Consider the following 19,327-nt stretch of genomic DNA (forward strand, 5'->3'; position numbering starts at 1 on the left):
AATTGGCAAGTCATAAGGGAGATTAACAATGATTCCTATGTTGCATTCTGGTGAAATTACATCCAGCAAAAACCAGAAGCATGACACAAAATTGAATGAGAGTTTTTTTGAATTAACTCTGTCCAGTTATGTAAATCAAGATCTGCACAATAGGTTTATTGTTCCAAAGGCTTAGCTTAGGGGAAATTCTATAACCAAAGCAGATATTTTGCACTAAGTTTATGACTTCAGTCATAGGTCATGAACCTAAAACATGAATCACTTTCAGTTGGCAAGTTCTTATTTTTGCATTTGAAGAATCAAAGTTTTAATTACTGTGCACCAAAATGTGCTCAGTACCATCCAATTTTATGTCACGAGGAGTAGGGTGGAGTTTAGACAATTCATCAATTTGAACCAAGTACTGTTCCATTCTATTCAGACAGGTTTGCAAATCTTCACTTTGCCTTTATAAAATATACAATGCGATTTTAAAACACGCACAGTCTTATATTATAAATGTAAAATTCAATTTGATGCACACAATCATTAACGATAAATTTACTATGAATTCTAAGTAAGGGTCAAATTTATAAAAGTGACAAACAGAATAGCCATCAGCTTGCGTTAACGAATGTTCTACTTTGAACACGAAGAATGAAATAACATCTATTGTTCCAAAAGATATTGCTCTATATAACTGAAAGGATGTTAGTTCAATTTACCACCAAGAAAATGTATTGTGTACTTGTTAGTACTGAATTTTTTCCCAGGGTCAGGTGGCTTCCAATCAGCTCTCCAGCCAAATTGCCCATCCATGTTAAACTCAATAAGATCCTCTCTAAAGCAAACAACCCAGGAACACCCAAGTGAAAGACAATGCTATTAGGATATTAAAGGGAAGATTTTTGCTTTTGTTGAACTACTGAGTTATAAGAATGCTTCTGTTTCTAGTAATTCTTTGAATATGTGTTTGCAATTCATCATTTGTGTGATGCGAACCATATTTGTACATTACTATGTTACAAATGGAATAATTACTCCATTACAAATGGAGTATTAAGCCAACATTTAGTGAGAAACATCCGAACTCCACTTCAGAGAGTTAAAAAAATTAAATTGGAAAGATTGGCGTGGTGAGAATGATAAATTGTGGAAAAAATTAAATATCCTCTCTGACATGAAAGGAAGAAATCTTACTTGATGGATGGGTGCCTGTGAGGATACATTAAAATACAAGGCTCATTATAGAGAACAATCACTGTGCCTCCGGGGATACTTGTAAATGATGGCCACTCGTAGAGTATTTATTTCTGACACAGTTCGAGGGCCTCACACTGAGTTCTTTGTTTCAGTTCGTCGACCTTCAGTTCTTCACGGTTGCACATAACCGCCTGCCTAGACTGGTGGGAGTTACTGCAATTATTTTGTAAATCTGCAACTCATTTAAAGCCTTTACTATGCATCTGCGAAGAGGGCCACCCCAGCAATGGGCACTTCAAGCAATTGTCAGTTGCTGAATTGCAGGTGCGTGAATTTTAGCATAAATGCTCATCTATCACTTTGTACTGAATCGGATTATTATTTAGCTCAAAGCTGCCGTTTCGTCTTTAACATGTCTGAGAACTGATGGAACTGAAATCATTTCAAACAAGTGATTAATAGAGATCTGAATGATTTTAATGGAAATGGACTTTATTTGAAAAAAAAGGGATTTACTTGAAAAACAGTATGAAGGCAATTTGTGCTGAAGTTATAAAAAAACTGGATAAAATCAGCATGGAATTGAAGAAATAATGTATTGATGATGATAATGCATGAAATATAACTTTCATACTTAAATTAACTTAATTTCCATCTTATAAAATCCAATTGTTAAACCAATATAAAACTACTTTATAGTAATCAAACTTCTCATGAATCTAACAAGACTGCAAAGCTCATTTTGGCTCAGGAACCTATAGAGGAGAAGTAGAAGAGTAAGAGCCTGGCATCTTCCCATTCTTTGTTCAGAACATGGGCATGAATTGTAATCGTAGAAATCATTTATGTACATTTCAAGTTGTCCATATACACACATCGTTGCTTGAAGTGCCCATTGCTGGGGTGGCCCTCTTCGCAGATGCACAGTAAAGGCTTTAAATGAGTTGCACACACCATTGATAGTAATGGCATGCCAGTGAACGTCACTGTTTTATGTTGTTATGATGTACTTAAAACTTGTCAGACACTCCAAATATCCTCTTCTCCCCACAAGGTCCAAGGAACAAAACACAATGCACAAGACCAAGCATATGTGCCATTACTTCAAATACCATCAGAGAGGTGTGGCAGGTTACCACATCACTGCAATATTAGCACACACTTCTTCTAGGCGAGAAGACAAATTAAACAGATCTTTGCAATGCCAAAAGGTCCTTAGGCCTGACATGGAAACAAGTCTATGTACACTGAGACTGTGATCTGAAGTGAACAGATTATAATTGGAAGAAATCAAAGCCGCAGAAATATGGTGCAGTCCGACATGCTGCCCTTTTACAGTATGGCTTCAAGACATGAATGCTGGAGGAGAATAAGAATATATTCCTGGGCAATATTCAATTCTGCAACATAATGGACAAGAGGTTGTGCACTTTTCAGTTCTTACTCTCTAGGATGCATAACATGGTAAAAAACACAGGTACCCTTCACAGAATACTCACCTTATCCTCCTACTACAGCGTCAAGCTATTTCCTAATTGAGTTTAGAATCCTGGCCTCAAGCAGTTTAGCATCCTGGCCTTCCTGGTAATACATTCCAGCTGTAAGTTATGATCTGTGTGAAAAAGTAGACAATCATTCAAACGGAAAGTTTTCCACTGTTCAGAGATATTACTTTGCCATATTCATTGAGTCTAGAAAGGATCTTTTAAGATCTTATATTGCACGAGTTTAGAATTGTTTAGAATCATAAAAATTAAAAGCACAGAGGGAGGCCAATTGGCCCATCAAGTCTGCAATTGCTCCAGACTTATTATTACTTTATTTTAGTTGTAGAAGCTCGAAAGCATTGCCTACTTAATAATAATAATAATAATAATATTTTAGGCCCTTTTGCCGTATTGGCGTAGTTCAGGAGCTTGATGCATTGTCCCAGTCAGCCCACTGATGCAGTAAACCCGTCTACACTTGTCTTTCATTTGTCCTAGGAGGTGAAGTAGAAAAATGAGCTCTTTTGTTGCAAGTGAAAGTTAGGGATCAAAAAAATAATGTTGCTGAGCTGGTTCGTGTTCTGACCTCTACGCGCCGGTAGCACCCCTCACAGTAGGCTGCTTCCTTTCCATGCAGTTGGAGCCTATCATTTTTTCTGCTTAAAATATTTGGATAGTTAAAAATCTCGCCATCTTCTCAGATCTGGACTGAAATTGGTACTTCCTTCAGAAAATATTAATAATAATAAATTGGTCACTCAATCCACTGTTTGTGGGACACTGCTGTGCGCAATTGGCTGCTGCGTTTTGCCCACAAAATATAGAGTTAATTCATTTTACAGTATAATCTGTGAAGCGCTTTGAGGCGTCTCGAAGACGTGATAAGGCGCTATACCAAATGCAAGGATTATTATTATAATTACTTCCCAGTGAACTCAAGCATAGTTTTTTACGTTGGATTGCCTGAATGTAGAGAAGGCTCAGGTGGACTCAACAAGTCAGGCAGCAGCAACAGTGGAAAGGATTAATCAAGTCTGAAAAGAGAGCAGCACGTCAGATTGCACTATATTTCTGCAGCTTTGATTTCTTCCAATTAGAATCTGTTCACTTCAGATCACAGTCGATTAAAAGCAAACGCTGAACACGAGGATGTTTGCAGGGTCAGTGGATGAACTGAATTGCAATGTAAGTTGCAGGTGCCAGTGTATATAGACAGAGAGTGATTGCGGTGCTAGGATCCAATTAAGTGTGCTGAGAGCTTTCAAGCTTATTTGGAATTGAAACCCAGTACCTGGCCTCTTGCCTTCGACAATTTCTTTTGAGTTTTATCTCCACGTTTGAAATTTAGAAAAAAGAGCATTTGTTGTTCTTAGAACTATGCAACTCTGTGAGAGTTATGGTCTTATTGGTGGCAGTTGCTAGTTATCCTGTAGTCAGGAAACTACAGCTCGCTTACAAAATACACAGTCACTACACTTTACAGTATCCCCTTGGAAGCAATGTCCTCCCAATGGGGCTATATTCAATTTAAGGATTATTATAGGATTATTATTATTAATCCGACACATCATTCTGTCAATTAAACAATTGCCAGTAATGATGTTAATAAGACCTTAAGAGAGGTTTGGATGAAGAAGACCATTTTTCCCATTTGCTATCATCTTACACAATATCAATCATATCGTATGTACTGGCCTTGGAGGAAGTCTATCAATGATTCATCAGAACAATACAGTAACTGGGTCGAGAGACGTAGTTTTTACAAGTTATGGGACATTGCTGTGTCCAACTGGCTGCCGGGTTTTACCCACAAAATATGTATCAGCATCTGAAAGACAACTAGCATGTTAGATGCTAACATTTAACATGGTAACATTTATGTAAGGAGGTAATATGGCTTGTAAGAGTAACTGTGGTATTCTATAGATAAATAAAATACATCTTTCTGCTTCCAATTTTTTGTGCCATTTGAAAAACAACTGTAATATTTGTGGTGTGTTCCAATTTTCTGTGTCTGTGTTGCACTGGTGGAAACAGTAGCTTGTAACATCAATAATCCCACATCCAAGAGAGGAAACAACAAGGCAAACAGATGTTTTATGTTTTAAACTTTAAATGAATTTAAGGACTGAATAACCTCCATGATGTCCAAAGGATGCTCCCTTTACCCCAATAGTATTGATGGAGGTAATTCAATTTAAGGCATATGGTCTTAAGAGTAATGCATAAAAAAGTTGTGGACCTTATGCAGTCTTGAAAACAATCACTAAAGGCTTATTTTTCACAGGACTGGTGATCACTCATGTGTTACCTTCAGGAGGCCCTGCCAGATGTACATAGATCTTCTTCATTCTTTGATAGGGAGAGTTGAATGGCGAGGGTCACCTTGGTCACTATCCTATATTCAGTTGTGCTGTCACATGAATGAAGGACTGGAGAGTTGCTTTGAGTATTGTCGGCTTCAATGGATTGCCCGAGGTGATGACTGAGGTGGTATCCATTTGCTTGATAATGTGGTTGATGCCTGGCTGCATTTTATTGTTCTGGGCTATGTAATTCCATCAGCTTACCCTCTGTTGTCCTGGCAGGTGCATGACAAAAGGCAGCTGATGGATGGCTACTGAAATGATCAGGTCATGTGAATGGACTTTCTCCTGGGGAAAGAAGAAGGATGACAGACAGTGCGGGACAGCATGTGCCCTATCTGCCAGCATTCCTTTCACAAACATCTGGTGTCTTCGGATCTAACAGGAAAAACACACAAAGCCTTGGTCAGAATTCTGGAGACAGATAAGAAAAATGAAATGCGTGGCAAATACATGGCAAGTAAATATTTGACAAGTGCATAACAAATGTTACTTAAATGTGACCATAAACAATTCCCTCAAAATTACACCATAGAGATTGACCACAGGAAACGCAGAATGATGAATGAAGTTACATACAAAGGCCTTTAATGTGAATCAATATGTGTACAGGAAGTGCACTGGAGTGATAGATTTTAGCCATGTAATACTAATATTCAAGTCAATATAGAACTGACAGAAGCTATCACTTACCACCAGCCTGATTTGTTTTTTGTATCTAGCTCTACCTGGCATTTGCATGATCCTCTGCAGCTCAGTGATGTTATGGCTGTTTATGCATTTCACTGTATATAGAATGATTCAGCACGGAAACAGGCCATTCGACCCAATTGGTCTTTTCCAGTGTTTATACTCCACAATGCCCATCCCTCTTATTACCCTAATTGTATACCTCTCTATTCCCTTCTCCCTCGTGTATGCATCATGCTTTCTCATAAATATGTTGCATTTTGCTTCAGCCACCGCTATCGGTAAAGAGTTTCACCCTCTACGTGCAGAAGTTCCTCCTAGACTCCCTATTAGATCTGCTTCTAGCAATCGTATATTTATGCCCTCTTGTATTGGACTCGCCAGTAAGTGAAAAAAGCCAATCAACATTCACCTTATTTAATCTTTTTATAATCTTAAACACCTATGTTATCATGTGTCACAAGCATTCTGAAAGGTTGTCAAGGTTTCTGACAGAAAGAGGGCTCTGGGTTGTGCAGACCTCTCATTATTCCTGACGTTATACCTTTGTAAAAAGTATATAATGTGGTGCCCAGAAGAGACTAAACGTATATTCTGATAATTTAATTCTTGACTGAGATGGCTTTGGTTTTCCTTTGCTGAAGTTTGTTCTCCACCAGGATGGGTCTGCTCTGAGCCCATGCTGTGTGGGGAGGCATTAAGCAGAAATCAGGCATTTCCTTATACAACAACAAAATTACATTTGTATAGCGCCTTTCACGTCTGGAGGACGTCCTAAGGTGCTGGAGAGAGAGGGAAGGAAAAAAAGGGGCAGAGATTCTATGAACCCTTCAAGCCTTGTGTCAGAGTGAGATTGTCACTGCATAGAATGGTGCAGGGATACTAAATTAGGAGGTGTTGTTAACAGTGATGGAAGAGGTACGGGAGGCTACAGACAGACATTGACATATTAGCCAAGTGGGTGGATTGTGGAAGTGAAATTCAATGCAGAGGAGCAGGAAATTTGGGGAAATACATCCTAAATGGTAAAATGCAGTGGAGAACAGATACATTGGTCAGGGTACAACTAGAAATATTATTATAGGTGGGATTATGAGTAGATAAGGACATATCTAAAGCAAAAAGGGCAAGCAGGATTCTTGGTTTTATATACAAAGCCATTGCATTCAAAAGCATTAAAATGTTGGTTAGGCAGCTGCTAGAATTCTGTACCCAGCATTGGGCACTGTAGCATGGAAATTATATTAAAGCGATGGAGCGGGTAGATTTATGAATGATACCGAAGGTGAGGGCTGAGGAGAGGTTGGAAAAGTTGAGCAAACTTGAGCAACTTCCATTGAGCAAAGAAATTTGAGGGGTGGCATTATATAAAGGTGTATAAGATAATGATAGGATTTGAGGGGATAAATAATAAGTAACAACTTCTGCCTGTAAGTGAATTGAGGACAATAGGGCACACATTTATGATTATAATTAGGATCATGAAGGGGGAAGCTAAGGGAAAAGAGTATAGAATGAATGAGGTAGCTGTTACAGTAGACTCAATTGTGACATTTGAAAACGAATTGGATAGGCACATATGTGGGGGAAGAATTATTGAGGGCATGGGGATTAGGATAGATGCTTCATTGGAGGAATAAATACCAAGATTAATATAATGGCCAGAATGGCAGTTTTCTGTGGTTCTTTGGGAGCGATTGAAGTACAGTGTTTTTACAACAAAAGGATAGTGGACAGCAAGGAGACAGAAGGATGGCATTAAGCATGAGGAAATAGAGAATGGTGTCTGTATAGAATGCAGAGATCCAAGAAAGTGGATGAGGAGAAAAAATACATCTTTTGCTTACCAAATCTTTCTTAACTTTCTTATGTTTTAATACTGCTATTTAGGAAGATATCTATTTGTTTTTAAACAGTAACTTCTCAAACTATGGCACTTGTTCATAGAAAGGATTTCTCTGCACTCTAAAAAAGCATTATGCTGTCTAAACTGGATCACCATAGCACTGAAGACTCGGGGTGAAAATTCCCGTGAAACAAAGGTTTTGAACAGAAGAAAGTATTTTTTTAACTCAGTTGCAACTTGTCAACTATTTACTGATTTAGTCTTTCATCATTTGTGCTCAGAAAAACAATTTGACACCACAGGCTGCAAACTGCAGCCATGGCTTAATCTACTTTTGACCCCGATACATTATGAGTGAATAAGTTGCCCCTGACTGATTTTCTTCAATAGCTTTGAGGTGATTGTTGCATATTAGCGCAATGGCCTGTTAATTTAATGATGAATTCACCCGTGATTTCAGTGATTTAATAAACACTTATGAATGAACAATGCTGATCTGTTAGTTTTATGAACAAGACTGAAGTTTCAAATCTTGCAAATGTAGAATTCCAGTTTCTTCAAAGTTAATGGTAAATGATTAATATGTCTTAGACGTTTACAATTATTGCATACAATAAAAACATTTTTTGTAATTACTAAAGAACAATATTAAGTTAAATTCCCATTAATTAAATTCCCATTGCTGTATCCGTTGATAAGTAGGAACCCGGTTGTTAGATAATTGGTGGATCACTTTCTGGGAGTACTAACTCCTTCAAAAACAAAATAAATAAATAATAATAACTTGGTCACTCAATCCAAGATTGTTTGTGGGATACTGCTGTGTGAAATTGGCTGCCTCATTTCGCCCCAAAATACATAGTCAATTCACTTTATAGTTTATTCTGTGAAGCGCTTTGAGACATCTCAATGACGTGATAAGACGCAGTGGTGCCTGTACTATTGTTAAATCAAAGAGCCAGTGAGATGCCTTCATTAAAGCAGCTTGATTCTTGTGCTGCACCACAAAATAAAAGATCTAATATTCCATTCATAAGAATGCAGTTTACTTAATTTTAAATTGCCATTTTAGCAATGGCAGCACCTGCTATAACCCCTGGATGAACTTTATGCTTGAATCACCATTAGTTTGAGTTATTGAGTGAATTGTCACAACATGTAACAGATGAACAAATTATGAAGACCCTATACTGTGTGAAAGAAGCAGGGACATAGTCTCATCATCTAACCATGCAGAACCCTTTTAATTTCATTGTCTTGTGTGCAAGCCTTTTGAACTCCCTCATTAACTTTACTGGTAGGAAATTGCCACATATGGATCTGTCAGGACAACTCTCATCATTTGCCTTATCAACGTGGCAAAATTGGGTCACAGTTCGTCTGAATACAGGGAAACAATCTTACCTGTCTTTACAGATTTGTTCATGTACAGCAGACATATCCTATGCAAGGTCAATCCACCTCCATGTCATAAATGGAAACATTTGGATTATACCAGTCTCAAATTCAAATTAACAATGTGCTAGTGTTCTTCATCTTTTATGAATTGTTTTACAAGTTAACTAGGAAAATCATTATGAAATCAGCTCGGCTGAATTTTGTCCACATTTTGTGCCTCGGGTTAAAATTATAACGATTAAAATGTTGGCTCTTGCTAGCAGTTGACAGCAGTTTATTTCATGCCAAATAATGGATTAAACCATTGAACTGTCGAGAAAAGCAGAACCTGTGGCTCCTTTTACTATGTCTTGCGTGGCAGAATCCTGGAGACGACTCCCCCGAAACACAGGATATATCCTTGTGAATGACAGATGTGTGCACCCCTATCCCATCCTTGTTTTCTGAAACCTTTCTCCTAACGTTTTATCAGGAAGAATTGGGAAATTGATACACAGCAGCCTTCAATCAGTGGTCATCGTTACAGGTAGATTCAGCTCCTGTTCATTTTCAGATGTTTGCTTTTAGGAGTTACTCTGCCTGGAGGCACAAACTCCTTATTCTCAGCTACTTTGCTGTTTCCTAAAACTATCTGTTAATTCAGATATTTGCCAAACAAAACAAACTGGGCAGAGGGGCCACCTTAACTGCCCCCACCCAACCATGAGTTTCTATTATAATTTCATATTTTCTGTTATTACTGAGTTGTGTCTATATTCACAGTACACAGAAATACATATAGGCCTGAACCAAATGACGCTAGCAAGCAGGCAGCGAAAAATCTAGATAAGAAGATAAGTAGGAAAAAATTCAAGCAGAGACAAACAGGGAGAGAATAAAGCAAGCCAGGCAAGTAAAACAGTGAGGCTAGCAAATAAGTGGCCAAACAATCAGATAAGAGAGGGAAACAAGCAAACAAGTTAGGAAAACAGTTTGCATGTCAGGCAATCGTAAAGAAGTTCAGTAAGTAATGAATTGTGCACAGGGAGGTAAGTATACACTGCCACAGCAAGGAAGAAGTCAAACCAATGAGTAAAGAGAAAGAAAACAATTATGCAGTCAACCAGTGAGATAAAACAGGCAAAGGTGAGGAATACAGGGAAGAAAGGAGATCGGATTTAATCAGGAAGAGAAAAAACAGGGAATAAGATGGGATGAACAACAACACGATTACATTTGTATAGCGCCTTTCACGTCAGGAGGACGTCCCATGATGCTGAAAGGCTGAATAAGAATGCACATAAGAGGGTAAAGGCAGAACAACACATCACCAGGTAAGTAGAGAGGCAGAAACACATGCAGACTTAATCAGCCACAACAACTTGCATCTATATTGTGCTCTTCACTTGGGTAGCATCTCAGAGAGGTTAAGAGGCAAATAGCACCCTTGCCCACTAGGCTCCTTAATCAAACCCTAATATTATTATAACAACAACAAAACTGTGAAAAGAAATGAAGTGTTATTCCAACATGAACCCTGATTTTTGTATCTCCCATTTCACCCTCTGGCCAAGGAGGAGCTTCTTCTCAGCGCTTCCCCCTAATGGACAGATGAGATTGTAAGCGCATTGAAAATTGCCAGTGCAAACCTGTGACTTACCACACAGTGGCACGGTGTGCAGGTACCGCATCATAGACTCATCCCCAAGTCACCCTACTGTACTAAGTTGTGTTACAAATAAAGGTTGGTCCACCAGGATGCAGCATGTGTATGCACAAGATACATGATATTTCCAATGTTCTTTTCACTCACTCTTGACTTTCCCATTTTAACATTACAAAAACAACTTCTAATTTTAAGATGGGAACAGTCAAAAACACTGAATGGGAGCATAACTTTTATACGGGAGGCAACTTAACATGCTGGATGAGCTCCTTGGGAGCTGGGTGGGGAGGGGAAAGGTGACCAAAAATATGGTCAAAGAATTTTGAAAATGAATTAACTTTGAACCAACCAGATGAACCTTTTGAGTTCAGTGATTTGAGTTGAGGTACAAATCAGCCATGAATGGTGGAACAGGCTCGAGCTGACTGGCCTCCTCCATTTCCTACAATGGTATCATACCCTTTGCTTAATGCTTTTTTAAAATGATTCCTGAATAAGGAAAGCAGATGTCGGTCATACCAGCCTGCAGGAACACTGCTCCTTCCTATTTTCTGACTGAAGTTCCTACAGTTCAGGGTAATACACTTCAGACCCGTTACTTTATATTAATAAAAAATCACTTTGCTGCTTGTTGGACATTTCTCAATAGTTCAGCTGAGATCTTCTGGGCTCTTTCCTTCTCTGAAATAGTGACAAACCCATCTAAGGGCCTATGTTTAAATAGCACACAGTATTTTGCTTCCTGTGAAAAAAAATCCTATGGTTTTAGCAACAGTGCCCTCTAGTGCTCATGTATTCCATGTATTCAGAATAACTTTGTATTCGATTATCATATTGAAATATGCCAAAGTGCTTCACGGTTTTCTGTGTATTTGTAGGGGAACACACCAGTCAGTTTGTGCATAGCAAACAACTGTGCTGTGAATTACCTTTTTTTTTAAAAAAAAACCTGGGGATTATTGGCCAGGACACCGAAAAACTCCCTTCTCGTTTTGAATTTCTAGGGACATTCTACAGACTAAAGAAGCATAAGAGTTTCAAACGTACGTTTCAAACTTTGTTCCAGCCACTCAATCACAATGGTCCTTTCCAGGGCTGCACATTCCTATGTAAACATCACTTGCTGAGATCCTAGTGCTCGATCCTACATTACAAGCTTATAGTATTAAATGTAGGCATCTGTAATTCATTAGAACTCAAATGCCGGACGTATTGCATGTTCATTATATAAGGAATGGTTGAGATGATGCCATACGCTATGAAAATTAAAAATGCCCAACTTCACAATATCACAAGATGACTTTTTATTCAGTTTACAGAACGTTCTATCCAACCATAGCAAATAGCAGGAATGTGCCATGTTAAATCATGAGATTTTGATCTACCCATTTATTTCACTTCACACTGGGCAAGAACATACCCTGTAATTATAGTGTATTTGAAGAACACATGCACACATAATAAAAATAGAAGATTTAAAGAATTTTACAATCACTTTATTCTCCCTTGAGCATTAACACCCATCAGAATAAATATGTATTCATACTCATGAAGAGCAAGTAATTATATAATACTTTCTTAACAATACACTACTGTTGTTCACAATGATTTGAATCACTTATCGTGTAAGATGTAACACACTATGATAATCTGGCTGCAGAATGTGAAATTGTCAATTAAGTTGAATTGGGAATGACAAATATTTTCAAAAATTGTAAGTTCACATGTATATAGATCATCTGTTTGAGTTTCAATAAAAGGTCCCTGTATCATTACAATTTAAATTTTAGGCCGTCCTGCCCAAATGAGGTTACAGCAAAGGCTTACTTCACCTTATGGAATTGACTCATTTGTACCATGTTAAGTCACTACCAGTGTCGATACTCTATCAGCTCTGGTTTCAGACTGATTTTCTTCAGAGTTTCATAACCAATCACCAAGGCCAGGGTTGTTGGGGTTGAGGATATGATGCGTGCTGATAGACCCTTGGTTATACCCCAAGTACCTTCTTCAACCACAAGCTGTTTGAAAGTTTCAATCAAAGAGGTCTTTCCTTCTACCTGAAATACAATTAAACATTTTAATAGAATCATTAAAATAACAGAAAAATCCACTTGACCTACAGTTTGCTCCTAATTGATTAAAGCCAAACATTTGTGTCCTGGTTTTCTGGTTCCTTTCCAAGACCACGTTTTCCTTATCAAATTTTTGACATGCAATTCTTATTCATCGAATCATGTGCCACTTGGTTTCCCCTCACCCACCACATGAACGGAGATGGGGGCTGGAAACTTCATTTTTATTCAGGTTACCACTTCAGAGAGGCTGAACGCAAGTTAAATCAATAATTTTGAGTGGATTTAAAATATTATCCTGGTCCAGCTAGCGAATGCTGACAAGCGTACTAAACATTTGACAATTTAGCAGTACTTGTCTTGCAACGCATGCTCTATTTAAAGGCACATAATAAATGCAAACCTCTCTAGTAATCCCTACTCCACGGTGTCTGGTAACTGAACTTTGAAGCTTCAAAGCAGTCTTGCAATGTTGACTAATCAATGTTCAGTGGCGTGTCTCTCAATCTCGATCTGAATTTCGCCACTGTTTGTTCAGACGTTCATCCTTTTGGCGTTATTTGTAGCCCACTGTGATAATCATCAGACACCCAATTAGTCCAAGAATACCAGTGTAAGTTGTGAGGTAAATATTAGTCAATCTTGATATCTCCACCTTCTCTAAACACTGTATCTTCTTAAACGCCCTGCCTCGTGCCATGAGGAAGGTGGTAACCAAACTCACTGCTACCAATTGGTAACATCAAGGGTTTAAAGTCTAAATATATTAGTTGAAATAGGAGTCCACTGCAAAGTACAATAATCATGTGCCATAGCATTTCATCGCTGAAATCTTTAAATAAACCCTTTTCTTAGGATTCTTCGGAGAGAGGGAGAAGAGAACTTACTTAGAATGAGAAGAAACTTAACACAATTGTCATGGCTGCAAGAAAATTTGCACCTTGTCGATGAAACTAGTTACCCTTTATGCAGCACAAACACAACTTTTACATTAGAAAAATGGCACGCTTGTCCAGGTGGGCTTTAGTAATTTCAGAGTATCCTCACCTGAACCCTAGCTCTGACCACATCCATGGGGTTGGTAACTGTAGCGGCCGTGGCTGCGGCCAGTGGCCCAGCCACTGCCTGCAGGATTAGGTGAGGGCAGTTACTGGGCGCTAAATTTGACAGCTGCTCTGTGATTCAAACAAAAAAAACAAAGATTAGACATGGGCAATTAGAAAACACTTCAATTCATCTACTACAGTTATAGGCAGGCAAATCACTTTTCTAAAAAAAATTGTTCTTAAAACAGTTCAGGACTGGAAAAAATAAAAAAAAGTAAAGGAACTATTCACGAGCCAAACATTATCTGAACCAAAAACTGGGTCATACTTTTAATGTTAGCCTCATCTGAACTGTAATAATAATCCTTGCATTTGATATAGCGCTTTTCACGTCGGGAGGACGTCCCAAAGCACTTCACAGAACACACTGTAAAGTGAATTGACTGTATATTTGTGGGCGAACGCGGCAGCCAATTGCGCACAGCAATGTCCCACAAACAGTCATATGGATTGAAAATGACCAATTTATTATTGTTTTGTTTTTTTGGAGGGATTATTATTAGGCTCTGTGTGGAGTAAGGAAACTTGCCCAAGGTTTCGCCCTGTCTGGAATTGAACTCAGGTCTCTCACTTGCAAAGCGAGTGCTCTAACCACTGAGCTACAGGACTCCAAATGGAGAAGTCTTTTATACTAGCTGTACAATGAGTGGCCCTACTGACATTGAGCACTGACAGCTCAATGTGCTGTCCTAGCCTTTTTGTGTAAAAATCCAGAGTGCTGAAATCTTAATGTTATGTCATACATTATGCTGAATGCTTTGATATGTTTTGTTCTCGGCCACAGCCTAAATAATGGCAGTGTAGTCTGATAACTACATCTGAATATCAGGAAACTTTGCTCCTGACCTATCTTTCTTGCTTCTACTCCTGTTATTTACTTAACATCATGGGGAAAGATATTACGCATCCTCAGAATTTATAAAACAAAGTCACGTGGTCCATTATATGTGGAAGAAAAAGACACAGCTAGCACCTATTCAGCCATTGGAAGGCATGCCAGAAACACAATTTAATTTTGTTTCCATCAATATTCTTCATCCCTCTTCTCCTGAAAGTATGGATTCACCTCAGATACCATTCTCTAGGTACCAATCACCTTATACCTCACCCAAGGGGCAATATATTATTTATGTGTTACCTTTCACAACAAATGTTGGCAGGTTTTTTTTAACTGCAGGAGCACATTTGATCCGATAGGTCACCCATCATCAATCCAAACAAGAGCACTCTCCAGCAGGCGTCAGTGCAGCAAGAAACATGACCGATTTCCCTTCCTAAGAAGTCGACTGTAACACGTGAGTAACTTGGCACAAATGGATACTGAACCTGGCACCTCTCAAGCTAATTTCCCTTTGCGGCAAACAATAAGCAAATTCCCAAACAAATTCTGAAAAACAATTTTAGAGTAAATTATTAACCCAACTCTTTAAACTATTAAAGAGCAGAGAAATCTTACCATTACCTACCTGCGTAGAAATGATAAAAAGGCCACCACAATGCACTGTTAGGAATATATGTCAATAATGAAGCAATGTATCCTCTATAAAAACCTCTCAGGCCATCGGACCTGAAAATCTGAATGATAATTTCCTGCGATTGACCAAAAGTCACAGATGTCTTTGATCTGGGCTTAAACCTGCCAACATTTTCTCCTTGACCCATGATCATTAGATGTTGAGAAATTACATCGATAGGTACTGTAATAGTCTGTGCCACGAGAGATGCTAAACTTCCAGCTGCAAGGGACTTGATGGCATTATTGTTGGTGTACCTGGATACATAATTGCGCACAAGTTCATAGGTTGTAATGTATCCTTGACCAGAGACAAGTGTGAACAAATTAACAAGAAACCCTCTGTAAAGTCCACGTATTCCCTCGGTTCGGAGGATTTTAAAGAATGCATCAAAAGTGCCGCGGTAAAGACTATTCCCTTTCTGCACCTGCAGTCTTGTTCTAATAAGTGTAGCTGGGTACACTGTGGCTCTGACTGTCAGAGACATTAAAACACCAAAGGAGTAAAACTTCCGCTTGTCCAGGTCTTCCCATTCTATTATCTGAATCTTTCGTTTCTCTTGCATATTTGGCCACTGTTCCTTCTGAAGTCCACAGCAATCTGCAAAAGGGCACAAAGAGAATTCAGCTTCAAAAAATACCTTTGCTCATTTACTTTTTTATTCCCTTTAAGATTTCTGCAGTACCTGTTTTCAACTTTCAGTATAGTGTGTTAGTCTTTTAAGTACTGAGCATGAAATAGCTTAGTAACATCTGATGACAGAAACTTGCTCTTCCCTTCCCTTCCAATTCTCCCCCTTATTGTCTAAGGAAAGCAATTAATGCTGACTCACATTTATCAAGTTGATCTCCTTATAGGAAAATATTAGAACTGCAAAAGTATCCTACAAGTCAGAAGTGCATTTTTAAAATGTTATTTAAAACAGAAAAACCTGAATGCTTTATGTTGAATTTATTCCCTCCATTACTTTTCCTTTAGTGCAGAGACTTTTGAGGCAATAGTAAAATATCCAGAGGTCTAAGGAATCAATTCCTGGAAACATTGAGGACTGTCCTTTTGTATCACCCACATAAGAGAACAAGTTGTTCTAGCTTATCTTCACCTTATTGTTATTAGGATAACATGAAATAGAAACAGAAATGTCATGTCCCTGGTACACAATTTTGTGATCCATAACAAGATCAAGGATACTCGATCCACTGCTTTGCAACGGGTAAATTCAGTTTAATAATAGTGAAAACTGGAGGAGCGGAGGTGTTCGCAAGAACCAAACAGAATGGTTTGTTTCAGTTTTCCTGGCATTTGGTTAAAGGAAGTTAAGGCTCATTGAGATTTGGACATTTCCTACTCCACATTACGCCTGATAATAATCTGTCCAAAAAACAGAACAATAATAAATTGGTCAATTTCAATCCACGACTGTTGGTGGGACACTGCTGTGCACAATTGGCTGTTACGTTTCGCCCACAAATATACGGTCAATTCACTTTACAACATATTCTGTGAAGCGTTTTGAGACGTCTAGAAGACGTGAAAAGCGCTATATCAAATGCAAGGATTATTATTATTATTATTGGACTTATAAAAGGCACTGCATTTCCAGCAAGAACTTCACACTCATTTATGTCAACATCCACAAAGTATAGCACCCTTAACGAATAGTTAAAAAAAAAATTCATTGGATACAGCACCTATAATGTGAAGAATGGCTCAAAGGGTTTCACCATATTTCGGTAAAGGTGTGCTGACTGCATCTGTAGGCAAAAGCACCAGCCTATTTGCACAGAAACATATATTGCCATGGAGTAATGACCAATTTTATCTAGAAAATAGTTGATCAGTACACCGAGAGAAACTCTGTCCTCTTTCCAAATAGTGTTATGTAATCTTTAATGTCCAGTTGAACCGGCAGACAGGACTTTGGTTTAATGTCTCATCTGAAGGACGGTGCCACTGTATGCAGCCCTTCTCCAAGTCCCAAAATGAGGCTTGAACTCACAATTCTGACCAAGAAATGAAAGTACTACCGACATAATGTATAAATGAATTCATAAATGGAATAACACAAAATCCTATCCCTTTATTGGGAGTCTCCAAGTTTTAAAAACAATTAACAAAGCAGGGAATGAATTTCCTTTATTTTCTTAAACAGAAGTGGACAAATTTAAATAGGTAACATTTTCTCCAAATGACATGCCAACTTTGTTGATTGTGTAGCTAGGGGGTGAAGCATAAGCATAAACAGGTTAGTTTAATGGGATAGACACTCACAAAAAACTGCAAGTTTCTTGCTGAAAAAACTGCACCAAAAACTGCAACATCAACTCCAACTCGCTCCCTCTCTTACCTCATATAACATCCACCTCAAGACCTCCCATTTTGATTGCACTTTTGGTCATCTTCCCCTTCCCACCCCCTCGGTTCTTATCCCCAGCTTGGGTGCTGTGCTATGTCAGTATTGTTAAGTGCCTTGAAATGTCCTTACAACATGAAAGTCACTATATAAATGTAAAATTGTATTCGTATTTCTATTTAGAACATTTCTTCAGGTTACTACTATTCATATATTTCAGATAATTTTCTTGAATTCAAATTTGAAAATAAACATTAATGACTGATACTTCCACAGAACAGGACAAAAACAATAGTTTCTGGTGCCTTGTCTATTTGGGGGCAATTTCCCAGAGAAAATTGCGTAAAACAGACATTGCTACAAATAAAAGATCAATGTAAAATGTCTCCAATGTCACTGTCATCACCACCACCACCAAAAGGCATAAGTAGGAACCTGGTTATTAGTCAATTGGCAGATCGTTTTTCCAGGGTTAATAAATTCCTTTTAAAAAAAATTGGTCACTCAATCCACAACTGTTTGTGGGACACTGCTGTGCGCAATTGGCTGCCACGTTTCGCCCACAAAATATAGTCAATTCACTTTACAGTATATTCGGTTAAGCTCTTTGAGACATCTCCAAGTCACGATAAGGCACTACATCAAATGCAAGAATTATTGTAATGCATAATATATAATGCAGCAGCAGCGCTCTCATTCGGCCAATGGAATCCAGATAACTTTTCGAACATGAACCTTGCATACATCAATGACCTCCTTCTCTTCAAAAAATCGCACGGCAACTCGCCTGCTGCAAGATCTCAATGAACACTGATTGATCAGGGATTTTTGTACGGTTTGGACTCAAAGAGCCCTGTGGTGTGCGCTGCAGTAACCCAGCGGGCGATCAGCGAGCGCCACAAATGTCAAGAGGGTCCTTGATGGTTTGAGCGCCTCCTCCAACCTCCTCCTGCCCACCCCACCCCTTCCTCCTACCACCCCAAACCGTTCCGCCTGCCCCCCCCCACCCTTCCTCCTATCCCCACCCACCCCTTTCTCCCCCCCCTTCCTCCTATCCCACCCCCCCCTTCCTCCTATCCCCCCCCTTCCTCCTACCCCCCCCTTCCTCCTACCACCCCAAACCGTTCCTCCTGCCCCCCCCACCCCTTCCTCCTGCCCCCCCAAACCTTCGCCTGCCCGCCCCACCCCTTCCGCCTGCCCCCCCCACCTCGTCCTTCTGCCCCGCCCACCCCTTCCGCCTGCCCCCCCCCCTCTCTCCGCCCCCCCTCTCTCCGCCCCCCCCCTCTCTCCGCCCCCTTTCCCCACAAATCGATCAAAACCAACAACCGTCAAAATCGCCGCCGGATCCGCCACGCGAGCGAGTCCCCCTTCCCGCTGCATCGGCGCCCCCGCGGGTCAAAGGTTAAACTTACTCTATACCTTTAAAAGGAGACAATTTGCCTCAAACCCCCTCCCCTCCTGCTCCATATACAGTTTGAAAAACAACAACAACACGATTATTCAACGAAGAGTCCCGCTCGCAGCCACTTTAAACGGGCGGGGGGGGGGCCTTCGGTCAGGAGGTGGAATCAGCTTCTCCCGCCGAAGACGGCGGCGGCGGCGGCGACCGTGAGCAACATGCGCAGCGATTGGCCAGCGCCGGCGTCCAATGAGATGGCGCGTTGC

The 19,327-nt window shown here is 39.5% G+C and overlaps 1 protein-coding gene across 2 annotated transcripts; it reads right to left on the reverse strand.

The window, feature by feature from the left end:
- Positions 1–11,903: 11,903 nt before the first annotated feature.
- On the reverse strand, positions 11,904–19,281 carry LOC103188146 (solute carrier family 25 member 44). 2 transcript variants are annotated; one of them, XM_007908009.2, is made up of 4 exons: positions 19,082–19,281; positions 15,262–15,909; positions 13,737–13,864; positions 11,904–12,674 (listed from the first exon to the last, which is right to left on the reverse strand). In XM_007908009.2, exons 2-4 carry the CDS (start codon positions 15,872–15,874, stop codon positions 12,483–12,485), a joined length of 933 nt encoding a protein of 310 aa, XP_007906200.1. In that variant the 5' UTR covers positions 15,875–15,909; positions 19,082–19,281; the 3' UTR covers positions 11,904–12,482. The 2 variants fall into 2 exon arrangements, with proteins under 2 accessions (XP_007906200.1, XP_042200054.1); XM_042344120.1 differs by having other exon boundaries at positions 19,075–19,251.
- Positions 19,282–19,327: the final 46 nt, after the last annotated feature.

This window comes from Callorhinchus milii, unplaced genomic scaffold (genome assembly GCF_018977255.1).
Source record: "Callorhinchus milii isolate IMCB2004 unplaced genomic scaffold, IMCB_Cmil_1.0 Scaffold26, whole genome shotgun sequence".
In the NCBI taxonomy this organism is placed as follows: Eukaryota; Metazoa; Chordata; class Chondrichthyes; order Chimaeriformes; family Callorhinchidae; genus Callorhinchus; species Callorhinchus milii.